Here is a 17,971-nt window from a genome sequence, read left to right as displayed (position 1 = left end):
CCGCCCCGTCCGCAGGCACGGCTGAGGGGCTGGGAGCGCTCCCGTAGCCGGGCTGGGTCCCTCCATGCCGGGCAAGGTATTAGTTTCTCTCCGGGAAAGTTCAGTTAAGGCGGTGGGGTTGTCAGGCAGCGGGACCCCGCAGCGCTGCGCGGTGCCTGCGGTAAATGGTGTTCTGGGGTGCCCGGCCACATGTCCCCCGGTGCCCAGCTGTTGCAGTGTTCTGCCACCACCGGATGAAGCTGCCAGCTGCCTTAGAGAAAGGTCACAATCTCCGGGTGTTTCCTGGTACCTTTCGCAGATAAATGACGCTCATGACAGCTCTTGGCATCGGCCCTCTCCAGGAGTGCAGGCTGGGTGGTTTGGGATTGAACTGGGTGATCTCTAAGGACCTTTGCAGTCCACACCATTCAGTGATGCTATGACTTAGGCTTCAGAACCAGGGTCCTCCAGGTTGGGATGGTCTCTTGAGCGGTGAAGAGTTGTGCCTCAACCAAGTGTCTCATTTCCAAGCATAGGACTAGGTGATAATTACAGCATTTTGTGCAATTTGAAATGCTCTTTTTTTTTAGTTTTATTTTGGTTTTGATTGCTGTTTACAGGTTAAACAGTGTATTTATGTTGTGTGTGTGTGTGTTGAGGAGTGCCTGGTGGTAGTCATTCCATTTGTAATAGCACCGTTTGCATTTTGCTAGCTAGGAAATGAAACAGTGGCAAGAGCCACAAGGATTGGAGCTGTATCAGTGAGACTTTGGGTCGTCTTTACATGACGTTTGATAGGAAACTTCTGGGTACTGCTTGACACCGTGACTGGTTACAGATGTCTTAAGCTGGCTAACTTTTAAAAGGAACTGCTGCAGTTACTTAGGCAAGTTTATTTTATGGAAGGCCGAGTGGGGCTTTTGCTGAGCCTAATGAGATTCTTGGTGGCTTTGAAGCTGTGAGATAGAAGCTCTGAAGTAGCGGGGTTTTCATCCTATATAGCCAAAAGGTGGGTTTTCTTGTTTGCTTGTTGTCATTAAATTGATTACTCCTAAAAACTAATGTTTATTAGAAAGCTTAATTAGGCATGTAATTTGTTGGAAGCACAGGTGCTCCCAAATCAGTGCTGCATTGGCAAGGGTTTTCCGAGTTAAACTGAAACAATCCATTTCATGTCAGCATAGGTGTATATGTGCCACAGGGAATGGTTATTGAGAGAACACAGTGGCCACAAGTGGTTTAATAAGTGCTCTTTGCAATCTCTGACTTCATCCGAAGTACCTTTGTAGTTACTGTTGGCATTATCTGCTCTTCTTCCCTGGTCAGGCAGAAAATGTTTATAGATGGAACATAGGAAAAGATCCCTTTTCCTATGGGTTTTTTCTGTGGCAGTGCTACTTGCAGAGTGGCATGTGAGCCTATTGCTCCGCCGTATCTCTCTCTGTGAGAGAAGCTCTATGGCTGGCAGAAGATGTGGTATCACTGAGATAGTGATACAATAGTGCAGAAGATCAGAAGAATGCAGCAATTTCTTTTGCATCTGACAAAGCTCATGAAGAGTTTCTTCATCTCCTTTGTGTCTGACTTCCCTTCTCTGGAAATGACCAAAATGACAAGAGGATGAGGTGGTGTTTGGAGAGACGGGTAAGGCTTATTTGAGTAAAACATTAGGAGTATAATTACTTGTGTGTCTCCTAAACATCCTCCTTAACAAAAACAGAGACAGTAACCAAAATAACAAGCAGTGCTAAAATTGCAGAACAGGTGTAATGAAGGAAAACCAAATGTGGTCAGACATTTGCAATACAAGGAAGTGAATCTGGAAGTCACTAAACATACTGCAAGAAGTGTAATGGTTGGTTAGGCATTAATTTCAGGGCTTAGAGTCCTGTTTTATACCTAGTGATACTTTCTAGTGGTGTGTTTCTGGCTGCCAGTTGGAGAATCACATTGTGAACTCATTAACACACTGAAAGGATCTCATCCTTGCTGAGTACCTATTGAGAGTGTGTAATTCCTACCATTGTAACAAGTCCTGAATGTGCCTAATCCATCAGCTTCACAAAACTTGTCAGAAATACACAGCTTTATTTTTTAGGGTGGAGAAAAGGAAGTATTGAAACAGCTTGCATGTTACTGTTTGTCACTGTATACTGCTGTAAGTAGCAGCTTTGCCACACGTTTGTCCTCTGAGTACAGCCTAAAACATTGTGTGGCTATTCTGATTCTTAGTTCTGACACTGAGTCATTGAGTAAAGTTGGGAGGATTGCAGTGGAAGCGTTTGTGCAGATGTGAAGGTACTCGTTTAGCTCATGTCCACAGTTTAAGAATGAAAATGTATTGCTTGAGTGAAATAGTGCTGTGGAGTAATTCCTCTTTACCATTACAGATCTCACACCTTTTTAGCAGTACAGTGCAATGATGAAGTGAAGCCTGAAAGAGAAGCACCTTTGCAGGTCAGGTTAAGTTCAGCTCCTGTGCCTTTCATACAGAGTGCTCAAATACAGGCCTGAGAGTAACCAGAAGTTACCAAATCTTTGTGGATCAATTACAGACCTGAGCTATTGCTAAAGAACTTTTTCTTGGAAAATCCTTCTTGAAGGAAGATGTATGATAGGAGAAGTGGGGGACAGGGAGTGATGGAGTGCTTCAGGCTTTTTTTGTCTTCTTTCCCCAGTTCTTATTTGGTTTGTTTTTTTGTTTCATGTGACCTTTTGTGCCTCTATGGCTGGAAGGTGAGAAGCCGGCCAGGTGACTCTGCAACCACTCTGAAAGTCACTTTGGTCCCTGCTTAATTGTTTCTTACACAGCAGGCCTGTAGCAGCGATTTACATGTAAGTACTTGCAGGTGTTGAGTAGCACGTGAATTTAGTGCTGGGTAAAGGATAAGGGGAAGCAAATAGCCTGGCAATGTCAGAGCTCTGAAAGTTCTGTCAGACCAGTGTCCTCAGATGAGGCCTGCCATTTGATGATGAATGAAAACCTGAGTTTCAGAGGAACAACTTGGAAGGTGGTATTTCACTCCTGGGGATGGAGAAGTCTTGCTACCCTGGTTCTTGCAACACCCCTGGCACTCTGGTAGGAGTGTACTTCGTTGTGTTCCTTCTGGATTTTCAAATGAATCCTTTAATGCAGTGCTTGGGATGGCAGAATAAACATAATAAGCCACCACTGATAAATGAGAGAGGAGGTTTTCTTATGTTTAAATTATCTTTATGGCAGTATGGGAGAGCCTGCAGTGATAATGGTAATGCATTTCATGCATTTAAGTGCCTTCTCTCCCCTTCTCCTCAGTTGATTTGGTAGTCTCCTGTATTGATGTATCTCACCATGTAACTGTGCTTTTAAACTTGCCTTTTTTGTTTTATTTAATAGCTCAAGAATAGAACTGGAATTGCACACTCAGGGCTGAAGTTCAGGAAGGGGGTAGAGCTGTTCTGTGCTTGATGTATTGAGGCAGAATTTCCATAGCCTGCAGGGTGAGTTGTAGTGATCTGCCAGTGATAGGAAATTAACACTGCCTTGCTTCACAGGGACAAGGTGTTCACCTCTCGTTTTTCTTCTTCTTTTCTTTTCCTGCCCATGCTACTATCTAATTACCCTGCGGGTACAGACCTGTGTGATAACAGAAAGGAGATAATGAATTGCTTGAGGCATAAGGTGACAGATTGATTTGCAGTGATCTAATGGGCAGGTGTGTTGATGCAGCCTGCTTCCAGTGCACCTCCACTGGGAGAGATCTGAGGAGATGAAGCAGCCTTGGAGACAGAGGGAAGGAAAGATGCTTGTAGGCCTTTGTAGTTCCTCAAGCTATATAGACACTCCCTTAGCTTTGGGGATGACAGAAGGAGGATGTTAATCCATTTAGGAATGTATTTATTTGTGATTTTTGGGAATGAGAAAGAGAACGTGGTGTTTGGACAGCAATCCATTAGGTTTACATATTCAGGAGACACTTAGAGCTTATCTTTTTTATTTAATCTCTCAATCTTGCATTGATTTACTGCAAGACAAAGGTGGTGCTGGTTATCTTTCAAGCCTTAACCACAGAAATGAACAAAAGATGGAGAGTTGGTGTCATATTTTTTCCTCCCAGTTTGCTGAAAGCCGTATGCTTGTTGACAGAGGAAAAAAGCGAGTGACCATGACTTTAACCTGCAGACATATGTTTCTAATTTCAGTTAAAATGATGTATTTTTTTTGGAAGGGGGGGGGTCACTTTAATGGCTAAACTGTGAAATCCTGCAACATAAGGGACTTTGTAGGTCTTCCTTATGTTGAAAAACCATATATAAGACTTCTAATGTACCATCCTGCCTTCTTGTCCCTTGCCTACCATTTCTCTGACTGTATCTTTTGTAAGCTCATTCCCACTAATGAATAGAAGTATAGTTACAGCTGCCTTCTTAGTTGAAGTAAAATGGGTTCCTTCTTGCATTGGTCTTTTTACACTTGCCCTTTTTCTGCAGCTAGTGTTACTAAAATTCACTTGAGAAGGTAAGGTGGAAAAAAGAAGCCACTGGTGTGTACTTGGAGGGGAGCTATTTACATTTGCAAGATACTCTCTTGTTGGATGTGAGGCTCTCTGCAGAAATGTTTCTCTAGCAGCGTTTCTTTGCACCAATAAAAATAAGCAGCACATTGCACCTTCTGTCTTTCAGCATGAAAACATCTCGGACACACACTTGAGGGATTTAAAAGGCTTCTTGATTGCCAAATTAGTAATTTCTGTGCCCTAATCACCCATATGCATCCCAAATAATAAAGTTGGAGGCTTCTTTTTTCCTGCCCTCAGGTTTTTGTATCTGTGATTCAGCAGATGGCTGCAGTTGGAAATGGCCCAGGGGACGCTTCCACCTTTTCTCTAGAGGGGATGAGGAAAGCCCAGAAGCTGTGTGCTACGTTCTGCACCTCCTTGTAGCCTGCTGCTGGCCAGTGTCAGGGTGCTGCTGTGCTTGTCCTTGCAGAAGTAGCTTCCTCTACTTGGTTTTCCTCCTGTCCTCTGTTGCTGCAGTGTCAGTCCTCTGTGCTGGCTGGCATCAGTTATCCTATTCCAGGGCAGCAGCTGGGTTCGTAGTGGCCAGTGGAGATGACTTGTTGCTATTGGTCAGAAAAGTTGGGAGAGTGGGGGAAATTGAGGGCTTCCCATTGGGAAGGAGAGAGGGGAAGAAAGTTGGCTTTGGGATCTGAGGCTAGACCATCATAGTAAATAATCCAGTATTCAGAGAGCCAGGAAGAGGCAGGTACAATAGCACTGTGTTTGGGGTGCTCATCTGCAGTGTGGAAATGAAGGAGAGTAGGAGCTTGATCCTGAGCTGGCTGCATCACAGGAGAGGGTACTGGCGTGGAGGTCCTGTGGTCTTCCCTCTTTGTGTGCTGTGCAGACTCTTCCCTTCCTGCTTCAGTGCCTTAGGATGAAGTGGAATTGATATACCAGGAGAGGCTGAGAGGTCCTCTGGCCAGGCACAGCTCAAGCATTCCTGGCTGTTTGCAAGCTGGTGGATTACTGCATTTGAGGTTTCTTCTGGAGGTGGAGTGGTTTGTAGCATGTAGCTCTAGCAGTGTTAGGCTCTGCACCACATCGTGGATATCCCTGGTGAAGTGAGATTATCTGTATTCCACAGCCTTACATGAGTTTTCCCCACATTGTAAAGGAATTAGTAATGGAAACACAACTGGTGTGCGTCCAAGCTTTTGTTTTGTCTGGTTTTAATGATTACTAGGTGATAATGGCTTGTCACAGGATCCTTCCCTAGCAAGCGCTGTCCTGCAAATAGTAACTATGAGAGCAAAAAATATCTTTGTGGGTATTGTGTGCTTGTAGGTCTGGGAACATGTGATTTCCTGAACATATGTGTCAGAGTTTGTTTACCTGGGCTATCTGAGCCTTGCTGTAGTGTTTGCAATCCAAATGCGATTTTTAATGAATTGTTGACGTTGTGCTTTTGCCAGGTTATGGAAAACTTGCCTTTTTTTTAATTATATATACATGAAGCAACTTAGCTGCCTGGATTTCAGTAACAAACTTCCCTTTGCGTTTGATGAATGAGTTGTTATCTGGTTGCAGTTCATAAACACACAGCCTGTTGCTGTGGTCAAGGAGGGAGAGCTTGGAATCTGGCAAGGTCTATGGTTAAACTCACTGCTGTTGAATTTAGTGTGTAATCAGTTTAATTTGTGTTTGAGAAACCTCTGAAAACACTTCCTTATGAACACAAGGTATCTCACTAATAAAAAAATAAGCCTTTCCTAAGGTGTGCTGTCTTTTTCTCAGCCATTCACTTATTGCAGCTATTGGCAGCTCTCAGCCTTCAGAATTACTTTTGTTTTCAGTTAAGATGGATTTGATTTGGAAGATGAAAAGTCAAGTGCAGTTTATGCCCTATCACTGCAGCTTCTGAGAAACCTGGCATAGTGGAAGTTTGAATAGGGTGTTTAAGATGATCCTCTGGGAGAAGAAGGATGCATTGAGTAGTAGACTGGATTTTAAGTAGTAAATTTTTAGTAGTAGGTTTCAGTAGAGATTGTTATTACCCATTTCTTAAAGTTCCTCTCTGCTTTGCCTGTCTAGTACAAATACTGGGGTTTTTTTTTGACCTTTAAAGCTACTCTGTCTTAGCTGCTCTTGCTCTTTGGTTGTAGTTCAGCAATAAGCCAGCATCATTGGGTCCCAGCTGAAATGCCTCTACGCCAGTGCCTTTAGCATGGGGAGCAAGCAAGAGGAGTTAAGAGGCTGTGCATGCCTGAAGGTCTGTGACCTCATTGGCATCATGGAGATGTGGTGGGACTCCTCCTGTGACTGGAGTGCTGGAATGGAAGGACACATGTGCTTCATTAAGGACAGGCTGAGGAGGAGAGGAGGGGGTGTCACCTCTATGTCCGTGACCACCTGGAGTGCACAGAACTCTGCCTGGGGATGGATGAGGAGCTGACTGAGAGCTTATGGGTCAGATTAAAGGGAGGGCGGGACAGGGGACATTGCAGTGGGGGTATGCTCCAGGCCACCTGACCAGGATGACCATGAGACATGAGACAGATAGGTGCAGCCTCGTGTTCACAAGCCCTGGTCCTTATGGTGGGGCTTCAACCATCCTGATATCTGTTGGAGGGACAGCACAGCAGAGCACAAGCAATCCAGGAGGTTCCTGGAATACATTGACAGTAACTTCCTTCTCCAAGCAATAGAGGAACCAATAAGGAGTTGGGCTCTGCTGGACCTTGTCCTCACCAACAGGGAGGGGCTGGTAGGGAATGTGAAGCTCGAGGGCAATCTTGGCTGCAGTGACCACAGAATGATGGAGTTTGAGATCCTTAGGGTGGCGAGGAAGGTGTGCAGAGGGCTTGCTGCCCTGGACTTCAGGAGAGCAGGCTTTGGCCTCTTGAGGGATCTGCTTGGTGGAGTATCATGGGATAAAGCCATGGAGGGAAGAGGGGACCAAGTAAGCTGGTTAATGTTCAGGGATCACCTCCTCCAGGCTCAGGAGCAATGCATTCTGAAAAAGAGGAAGTCAGGCAAGAAATCTGGGAGGCCGGCGTGGATGAACAAGGAGCTCCTGAGCAAACTCCAGTATAAAAAGGAGGCCTACAGAGGGCGGAAGCAAGGGCAGGTAGCCTGGGAGGAATATAGAGCAGTCAGGAATCAGGCTGGGAAAGCTAAAGCCCTGGCAGAACTCAGCCTGACCGGGGACATTAAGGGCAACAAGGAAAACTTTTGTAGGTACACTGGGGATAAAAGGAAGACAAGGAAGAATATGGGCCCCATCCAGAAAGAAGTATAAGACCTGGTCACCCGGAACATGGAGAAAGCCGAGGCACTCAGTGACCTTTTTGCCTCAGTCTTCACTGGCAGGAGCTCCAGCCACACTGCCCAAGTCACAGGAGGCAATGGTAGGGACTGCCTTTGGAAGTGGGAGAATGAGGAACATACTGTAGGAGAAGATCAGATTCAAGATCATGTAAGGAACTTGAAGGTGCACAAGCCTGTGGGACCTGATGAGATGCATCCATGGGTCCTGAAGGAACTGGCAGGTGAAATGGCTGATCCATTATCCATCATATCTTAGCTATTATCCATCATATTGGAGAAGTTGCGTCAGTCTGGTGAATTTCCTCTGGGATTCTGGGTGAATTCTGGGACTGGAAAAAAGGAAATACAGCTCCCATTTTTAAAAAGGGAAAAGAGGAAGACCCAGGGAGCTGCAGGCCGCTCAGTCTCGCCTCAATGCACAGCAAGAACATGGAGCACATCCTCCTGGAAACTCTGCTAAGGAGCATGTACAATAAGGGGGTGATTGTTGCCAGCCAACGTGGTTTTGCTAAGGGAAAATTGTGCCTGACAAATCTGGTGGCCTTCTATGATGGGGCTGCAGCATTGGTGGATAAGGGAAGAGCAACTGACATCATCAGCCTGTGCTTGTGAAAAGCGTTTGACACTCCCAAATGACATCCTTGTCTCTAAGCTGGAGAGGCATGGATTTGGTGGATGGACCATCCGTGGTGAGTGGTGTTCCTCAGGGGTTGGTATTGGGACTGGCCCTATCTAATGTAAATGTCAGTGACATGGACAGTGGGATTGAGCACCCTCACCAGTTGCTGATGATACCAAGCTGTGTGGTGTGGTTGACACAATGGAGGGAAGGGATGGGATCCAGAGGGACTTGGACAGGCTTGAGAGGTGGAACAGCGCCAAGTGCAAGGTCCTGCCCCTGGGTCAGGGCAGTCCCAGGCACAAGCACAGGCTGGGCAGAGGCTGAATGGAGCAGCCCTTAGGAGGGGGACTTGGAGGCATTGGGTGAGAAGCTCCCCATAACCCAGCTTCAGTGTATGCTTGAGCCCAGAATCTCCCTGTGTGCTGGGCTGCACCCCTAGAGCGTGAGCAGCACTGGTCAAGGGAGGGGATTCTGCCCCTCTCCTGCGCTCTGGGGAGACCCCCCTACAGCCCTGATCCAGCTCTTGGGCAGCAGCACAAGAGGGACGTGGAGCTGCTGGAGTGAGTCGAGAGGAGGCCCTGGAGATGCTGCGAGGGCTGGAGCAGCTCTGCTCTGGAGCCAGGCTGAGAGAGCTGGGCTGGGTCAGCCTGGAGAAGAGAAGGCTCCTGAAGGGGAGACCTTAGAGCAGCTCCAGTGCCTAAAGGGGCTACAAGAAACCTGGAGAGAGGGGCTTTGGACAAGGGCCTGCAGGGACAGGCCAAGGGGAATGGCTTTAACCTGGCAGAGGGGAGATTGAGAGGAGCTCTTAGGCAGAAGCTCTTCCCTGTGAGGGTACTGAGGCGCTGGCACAGGGTGGCCAGAGAAGCTGTGGCTGCCCCATCCCTGGCAGTGTTCAAGGCCCTAGGGGAGTTGATTTAGGTGATCTTTAAGATCCCTTCCAACCTATTCTAGGTTTTTGTGGATGCAATATAGTGTATTTCAAACACCAGCAATACACCTGTTTTAGAAGTGCATCCATAACTAAAATATAAATAACTTGTATGAGACTTGCCAGTATTAACTTGTCATAAGTCAAGACTCCAGAAGGAAGTGACTGACAATAACTCTAGTTGTTTTCAAAGAAAGAGTTCCATGTTCTGTGCTTTTGTAACCTTGCAGGTGTTCCCTTTTGGCAGATACTCTGTAGGGGCCTTGCTGCAGCTTAAATCCAGCTGTTCTGCAGTATCTGGAAAGCTTTTCATGATCTGCAGTGTTTTTATGGATGTCAGTATTCCTTTACTTCTTATTTCTTATTCTTATTTCTTTCTGTTTCATATTACGTGGTCACTGAAAATATTTTGGAGCTATTCTGCCACTTCTTTTGTTGTCTGCTTTAGAAAAGCATTCTTAAGTATATAGGCTTGAATCTTAAACTAAGATTTGTCTGTCCTTATTAAATTACATGTGTGTTTCAGGATGCGTGATTATGGGGCAGGAGAAGAAATAGGTTAGATTCTGGCTGGAAATTAATGTTCATCCATATTGTTCATACCTTTTGAGGCTTAGAGTGTTTGCAGTTTCAATCTGATTCTGTGCTGCTTTATGGGGCTATGTCTCTTTTGGATATATTTTGGTAGTTGTCTTCCCTTCCTTTATAAGTCCTGGACTTCTCCAGGTAGGGGATTTCCTGAAGTACAAATTTTTATCATTAATGTTGATGAAGTGCATTGTGGGGTTTGTAGTGTTCTCTAATAAAGCTAATCTCTAGAGGAGTTATGCCAGAAGCCAGCTAGAGCTCCATCCCCCAGGAAGCCCAAGAGTAGCAGGCCAGAAACATTTTGGCCTTTGCTGTGAGTATTCTTTTGTATAATCCCAGACTGGTTAGGGTTGGAAAGGACCTTAAGATCATCCAGTTCCAACCCCCTGCCATGGGGGCTTTCTGACTTCTTCTATGTCACTGAAACACTTTGGCTGTTTCCTGTGTACATGCATGCTGTTACTCACAGTTTTATTTTGCAGTGTAGATGCTTATTCTGTCCTGACAAGGTAATAGCTGTTCTTTTTTTTTTTGTACTTTAGAAGCATAAAATGTGTCAACAAGCTGACCTTTCTTGAAGGCTAGAGACTAGGTCATGAGGCACCCAAGCTTTGGTTATGGAGTGCAGGAGAGAGTGTGCTGCTCAGCAAGGAGGATAATGTGTGAGCTCATTGGGAAAGAGTGGCTGTGTTCAGCTGTGACATCTTGAATCTACAAGTACAAAACAGCACTTATGGGGAAAACTGGAGACATTGGTTCACAGTCAAGTAGAAGACAACAGTATCAAAATAGTCAGTGATCATGTGGTTAAAGAAATGTGTTGCCAGAAGGAACTGATAAATAATCAGAAGCATCTTTGAGAATTGTTTATTCATGGCTTGTGCTCCTGTGGGAAGGGGAAAGCACCTTTGTCGGCCCTAGTTTAATGCATTAGCACGTCATACAAACTCCCAGTTGAGCCGGTTAGTGCCTTATCAGTATGCTTTCAAGTGAAACTGTGTTCCCTGCAGGTGTGAGATTTTATGACAATGCAGTTATTCTGCTCAATAGAAAACATGGATAGGCTGAATGGGTATGAAATGTAATGGCTTTTACTCCTTTCAATAGGTTCTTGGATTGGATTTATTTTGTTTTTAAATAATATGGTGACCAATGCTTGAAGCAAAGGACTAAAATTCAAGCAAAACAGATGTCACTGTTACAGCATTCTGTCACTGGCTCATGCTGATGTTGTCATCAGTAATACAGCTTGAAACGTAAAGCGGTACACATACAGGGAGAGAGTTTGACATTTAGCCTCACTTTCTGTCTTTTGGAGGCAATAATTGTTCCTACCTCTTGCAAAGCAGCTTCAGGTTCTCAGGTATCATGTGCACGATGACGCCTGTTGTTGCTTAACCAGGTGGAATTGCGCATCCTGTGCATAGAGCAGGGCAGTGTTGCTGCTGTGAGAGAAGAGGGAAGTGAAGGGTTCTGTCTGCTGAGAGGTAGTTCTGCTGATGGGATGAGCAAGCTCCAAACGGGCAGGAAACCCTCGTGGTTGCTTTTAAGCTTGGAGTTTAGGAAGAGCTGAGAACTGGACAGCCTTGAGAACCGGGCCCTTGCCAGTGAGAAAATGGTTTCTTATTCCTGATGGCACTTCTGAGCTCTGAGTTGTGTTCCTCAGCTTTCATTCTGAGTATGGTGAGTGTAATTTCTTTCCTGAGTGTCCTGAAGCAGTTTCTTTCTCCTCAAGTTTGTTAAGGCAATGGGTACTTCTTTCAGTGTTTGTTTGGTGAGGAAGCATTGCCTGTCTGAAGGGGTTTGCGTGGTTCAGTTTCCTTGCTTCGGCTTACCCATGTAGGTGCTCTTACATCTATTTGTAGTTGTTACCTAATGAATAAGTGCTCTGGAGATTGTAGAGAAGGGAAAAACATTTCAAAATAGAGTACGAGTGTTCAAGCAGACACTTTTGTAGTACTTGAAGTGGTGAAGGAAATGAAGCATGTGTGCAGAGCAAATGAAGGTTTTCCTGTGAATCACTAACCATCTTTTCACAGCTCTCGGAAGAGTGGGGAGCTTGCTCCCTTTATTTCTTGCCACCAATGACGTTTTACCAGGGCTGTGAAATTTGTTGTATGTGCTGGTAGATTTGGGAGTTCCTGTTCAAATAACTCTGATTTACTTTATTCAGAACTGAAGTTCTTGTTTCTTCCAGAAAGTGCAGATGTTATGCTCGTGTGAAGATTGAGTGTAACTTCAGTGTGATGTGGGTGATAGAATGGAAGTTTTTCAGGTGTAGCGAGACCTATTGATTAATGAAGAAACGTAATGATTGTGAATAATGTGAATTCACATGACTGGGGTTGCAGGAACACATCCTGAGGGTTTCACAGGTTTAGGCATGTTGCCTAGAGGCACAGAAGGTTTCCTAGCTGTCATCATCATGACTGAGCAGCATTCAGCAAGAGAATAGGTATTCAGGAAAGGTGGTCAGTGGGAAAGCAGAGGGAAGATGAAAATACTCCACCTTAGAAGCAGAAGGGCCTAGAGAAGAAAAAGAAAGAGCTTTTCTGGGGTAATATTTTCAACCTGCATTGGTCTTTGAATGTAGAGTTAGTGGGAGATGCGACAGTTGAGATGGCTTTGGGGCCACAGAGTCTACATGTGCTGTTAATGCCTTTGTGTTGTTAGAGATTAAGAATTATCCTGAGTTATGTGTAGTTTAACACAGACAGTTCTGTACTTCAGGAGTAAAAAGAGTGTTTCTTGATTACGTTTTGTCTCTTGTTAGGAATTCAGATGTAATTTTTAGGGTGAGGTATTTGTAATGAATAAATTTGGGATGGAGGGAGCAATGACAGATGAACTTCACGCATACAGATTTCAGCAAGGTGCTCTGAAGAATAACAACACGATTTGGCTACAAGGTCTGTACCAGGTGGTAAAGTACTTGAAGATGCTTTTTGTCTTTCTTTTCATTATCTGTTAATTAATAGTTTGTTTTAGGGTGTGCTGTATTCTGTTAGGTACCTATTTGTAGCAACAAGATTATTGATTAATCATGAGTAGTTGTATACAAATTTACTTCCTAACCAAATGACTTTCTAAAAGGGGAAGAGGAATGTACTGGCTCACTGAAGAAAACCTTTACTTCAGTTAATTCTGGTGTTTGGATACACAGCAGTGCTTCTAAAAAACGTGATGAAGTTTTAGAAACCACTCCTCTAAGTACCTCTTCCTTTATTCCTAGCTTTTATAACTGTAGTGAAACTGGGTTACCACTGACATATCAAGTATGTTTATGCACAAATATATTAGACTTCCTTCCCCTCTGTTACCTTATATATTACTCAGCTGCATGTCACCCCGATCTTGCAAACCCCTAGTATCTTCATTGTAGAGATGGTGCACAGCTGCATGGACAAACGAATCCATTTGCTAATGTTCACCAGAGGTCTGTGATAAGGCAGGGAGCTTTTGATGGTTCCAAGATCCAAATGTAGCTGAAATGGTTTGTGTCTTAGCTCCCTTCTATCTGATTTTGTGTATATCCTCACTACAAAGCAGGCAGTGGCAAACTTGTGAGTGGTAATGAAATGAGAGAACTTCAAAGCCCACGGATGGATTTAGCAGGTGGAATCTGAAAGTAAAGCCCCTGTTCCCAGTCTGTCACTTCCTTACTGTTAACACTGCCTGGCACAACTTGTGTTGCTTCGAGTTGTTGGAGCAAATGCTGTTGCAGCCACATCGTTCTGTATGTGGCGGTTCCTCAAGTTACACACTTTTCAGTGTAGTGGAGCTGATGGATGTCATGTGGGTGATAACAGGATAGACTTGCTTGTAAGCTCCCAGTAGCGTTGCCTTCCTTAATCTGGCCAGTCTTCTGATGTGGTGAGAACTGGCTGGATTCATGTTACTCCTGTAGCTTTTACTAACCCCATCGGCTACTAGCACTTGTGAAAAATGGGAATTTTGATGCTTCTGCAGAAATGGGGCTGGGCCATTTATGCTAATGTTGAGCTGCTTTAGACTTTTTTGAGGGGAAGAATATAGCTTTTTTCTGTCCATAGTTTAGCAGAACAGGAATCTTTTTCAGGCCCTCTCCAAATTGTGATAGTTTTCAGACTACCTAAGAGAAGCTCTGAAGAGTTCGACATCACAGATGCCCCGTTGTCACCTAACTAAGGTATCGTGTAAAATACAGTTGAGCAGTACCAGCTCAAATGTGAATAGTATCCTGCAAATACTTGAAGAACTACTTGATGTAATGCATCTGTTGGCTTTTCCTGATAACTTTAGCTTCTCAAACTCACTTTTTCCTCCGTAAAGTGAATTTGCTTCAAAGAATGTGTGTTACAGATGATAAGTATTACTTTTGCTGGGTTAGCATTTGGAAAGGACGCTCATATCTCTGTGCAATGCAGGTGCTGATTCCATCCTGAACATGCAAAATGTTTTTGATGAACCATAATATAATGTTTGATAGACAATGGGGATAAAATCATCTCTCAGCTGTCTGAATGTGCGTGTCTGAGGGGGAAGGGAGGAGAACATAGTGTTTCAAAGAGAAAAGGAGGGTGTGTGTATCCTGGGGAGTATCATATTAATCTGAAGGAGCAAGATGCATTCTTTGAGCTTGACTTTTTGCTCTGGGAGGGACTGGGGGGACACAGAGTGTGTGTGTGGTGGGGGGGAGGTGGTGAGCATTCCTGGAGGGGATTAATTTTGAGGTGACTCAGACAGACACTTTGATCCTTTCCATCTGCAGGTTGGCTTGTTTTAGCTTGTTAATATATGGATAGCAAATTCCCTTCTTCCTTTTATGTTTGGAAAATTGCTCATAGCCCACACATGGCTCTGTAATTGGGGAGACATTGTTCATTCTTGCCTGCAGGAAGACATTTCTCTGTCTGCTGAGCTGGAGTTCCAGACTAGATAGAGGGAATGCAAGAAAAACAGTGATGGGAAGCAGGGCTGCACATCTCTTCTTTGAGCTATGATTCCTGAAGAAATCGCCACTGATCTGTGTTGCATCCAGAACACCATGTATTCTTCAGGATGGGGAAGTAAAATTGCTCAGTAGTGCTCACAGCCCTCCTTTTGCCTCAAGATACAATGGGGTGGATGCCTGTAGGACATGGATACTGTGGAGAAACTTCAGTGAGTTTAGGAATAAAGTTTTCTTCATCGGTAACGTGTAAGAATTAAATGCTCTCCTCATCAGATTTTCTTCTTTATTTCAACTTCAGGCATCTTAAATACAAGTAGGAATGATTAATATATGTTTAAGTGACTTGAAATTAGACAAGGGTTTGGTGATATCAAATACGCTCTGTTTCTCAACCAAACTTCTTCAGGATTGTTAAACTTGTGTTCTGTTGAACTCGCATTGCCCTGCCTCCTCTCGAATTTTAAGTCAACTTTCCAAAAGCAGCAGGATTTTCTTCATGCTGGATTTTATCAGGATTCTGCCTGGGTGCTTGTCCTTCAGGTAAGATAGCACTGGTCAGGTTGCAGAGAGATTTGATCTCCTGCCTCTTCCCCCACTCCAGAAGATGCTGTGAAAATGTTTGGGTGTATGAGTACCATTTGGAACTTTTTCATTTCTGTGACCATTTTATTCCTTATTGAAGATAGAAAACAGCAGCATGTAGTAGCCATTGAGTCCTGGCATAGGCTTACGGTATTTATTTAGTGTTTTTTTTTCCCTGTGTTGCTTGTATGTCTACATTTAAGGATTTTAGGGGCTTGCTTTGGCTTGGAGCATTGCAATTCTCTGTCAATATTTTAAGGTTTCAGAGGATTTTGTTCATAAATGTGATTGACCGAGGGGTCTGGATGAATAATTGCAGCCTGTCCTCAATTTTTATTAGATGCATAGCACTTCACTGTGACTCTGTGATTTTCCCTGCACATGGCAGAGGGTTGGAACTAGATGATCTGAAGTTCTTTTCCAACCCAAACCCTTCTGTGATTCTATTATTCCCTTATCTTTGTGCTTTTGTAGTTGGTGGCTCACTCTGGCTGCCTTGGGGTCCTAAAGAAAGCATACAAGGACTCTTCTCATCCACCTCACAAAGGCCTTCTTAAAAGAAACTCTGTGAGATGATTGCATGTTGCTGTCTATAGGGGAATATTTGTTTCTAGATTTAGATAGATCAGTCAACAGTGAAGAGGAACTCATAGCACAGGTCATGATGTAAGCAAGCACTGCTGTAGGTTATAAGCTATACAAGCTCATGTTGGCTGTAATGCTTGGAAATTATAGCTGCTATAGATAATGGTGTGAGCTAAATGAAAAGGTGTAAATTTAAAGGTGTAAATTTAAAGGTGTAAGCCTAAAATCCTGGTAGTCTGGTTCTGCTAGAAATATTCATTTAGATGGCCTTTCAGGATCACCTTCCTGCCTGGGACCGGGGTCACTGGAACACCAAGTTGGACAGATGAAATCTTAATCTCAGATGAGAGAGCCTTGTATTTTGGGGAATGCCTTGTGTAAACCAAGAAGTCTAGAAGCAGTTCTCTTCATGAAGGCTGCTCCTGTGACCACATGCAGTCCCAGAGAGACAGTTAAACACAGCCCTCCTCCAAAGAGGCTGAATAATAGAAAGATCTTAAGTTTTCTGCAAAATGTTATTATGACAAAAGGTTTCATTTAGTCTGGAGGCATCTGTCTGTACATGCAGGACATGCAAGCAGCTGCAACACAAGGGGCATCTGTGTGGTGTTGTACAGGTATTGTACAGTTAATATCTTGTGTATATATGAGTGTTTTGCACAGAAAAGATTCGTTTGTCATGCTTGAGTTCATAGAGTCCAATGGTTCAGGTTCCTAAATGCCAGGGTTTGGTTTGCTTTAACTTTAAAGGATTTCATCACTTTTTCCACGGAAAATGAAAATATTAAGCTCCACCCTTTATTTGCTTGCAAATGGTATTTCTTTGCTTAAAATAATCTGCACTGGTGTTGATGTCTTCCTCCCTGTTCTATCAGCAGTAGATTTTTATTTGGATTTCCACAGTTCAATTTGCTGTTGTGTGTAAACACAACATGCTGGTGGCTGTGTGAGGACCGGCTGGAGTGGCATGGGTGTGTGGTGAACCATGGCCTGTTGGGTCGCTCAAGGTGGTGAAAGAATAGCTGAGTGTGTAGAAAGGGGAAAGTGAATGGAAAGTGAATCACAGCTAGGGGAAGGTGACAGCTACAGTCACCATAGTAATAAGCTGTGGATTGAACTTCACCTGAACTGAAAACTGGTTTGAACAGTTGTTGGGCATTTCACTCTCCTTTATGTGTTTTGTGCCTCCCCTCCCCTTGTTAAACTCAATGCAGAGCTAGACTGGAAGAGCTTCAATCCCAGTGGGATCTGAAACAGAAATGAAATCTTGCCTTGATCCTCTGCTAATAACATTGGAAAGCTTTTTCAGATGCTTTGCAACCCTTTTCATTGCCTATTTAACTGTTTGATGTACAGAAGAGAACTAGATATACACAGAGCACACCCATGTGGCCATGGAGGGGTTAAATGCTATTTAAGAATTGTTTTAAGGGAGGGGGGGAAGGTTTGTAATTGTAGTGAAGTATTTTTGGAATTTGCCCTGTCAGTTAGTAATATTTCACTAATTAAAGCAACCCTTTGTTTAAACCAGGCTGACAACAGCTCGTCTGGAGAGTTGGCTGGTGGACAAACCGAGGTATGTTCGTTCCGCAGCAATTCAACCCATTTTATATACTGATGTTTCTTAAGTAATGCTTTTAACTTGGAAGAAGGTAATCACATCTGTGAATTCCTTGTGGTTTCTCTGCTGCTGAGGGTTGCATCCTGTAAACAGTTTTATTGCCTTAAAGCCTTACGTGTAATGAAAATGAACAAATAAAACAAGCAAACAGCACTGGGCTCTTCATGGCTGGATGCAGCAGGGTTATTCGAACAGCAAAATTAAGGGATTATAAATTGTTGCTGGAAAAACATTAGCAAGAGGCAACTTTTTTTCCCCTTACTCTTGTGTATGCTCTTGCTTGGGAGAGCAACATATGTACAGACTGCGGTTTGGTCAGTAAGGT

At 44.0% G+C, this 17,971-nt stretch overlaps 1 protein-coding gene across 3 annotated transcripts in view; it reads left to right on the top strand.

Moving 5' to 3' along the window:
- The window catches only part of LOC133223880 (tensin-1-like), a 106,669-nt gene that overhangs the window by 32,255 nt on the left and 56,443 nt on the right, over positions 1 to 17,971 (top strand). The window contains exons 1-2 of one of the 3 annotated variants that reach the window (XM_061374995.1): positions 11,154 to 11,608; positions 17,557 to 17,601. The exons of 1 other annotated variant lie outside the window; for it this stretch is intronic. In XM_061374995.1, coding sequence (XP_061230979.1) covers positions 11,558 to 11,608; positions 17,557 to 17,601 — 96 coding nt within the window. In that variant the 5' untranslated portion in view covers positions 11,154 to 11,557. Of the gene's footprint in view, positions 1 to 11,153; positions 11,609 to 17,556; positions 17,602 to 17,971 lie in introns of those variants that run through there. One more of the 3 variants, XM_061374992.1, reaches the window with a different exon arrangement.

Source organism: Neopsephotus bourkii, unplaced genomic scaffold (assembly GCF_033783945.1).
Source record: "Neopsephotus bourkii isolate Nb327-2 ecotype Australia unplaced genomic scaffold, CSIRO-AGI_Nbou_v1 NB_1655, whole genome shotgun sequence".
Taxonomy (NCBI): Eukaryota; Metazoa; Chordata; class Aves; order Psittaciformes; family Psittacidae; genus Neopsephotus; species Neopsephotus bourkii.
This window is presented reverse-complemented; position numbering and strand designations above follow the sequence as displayed.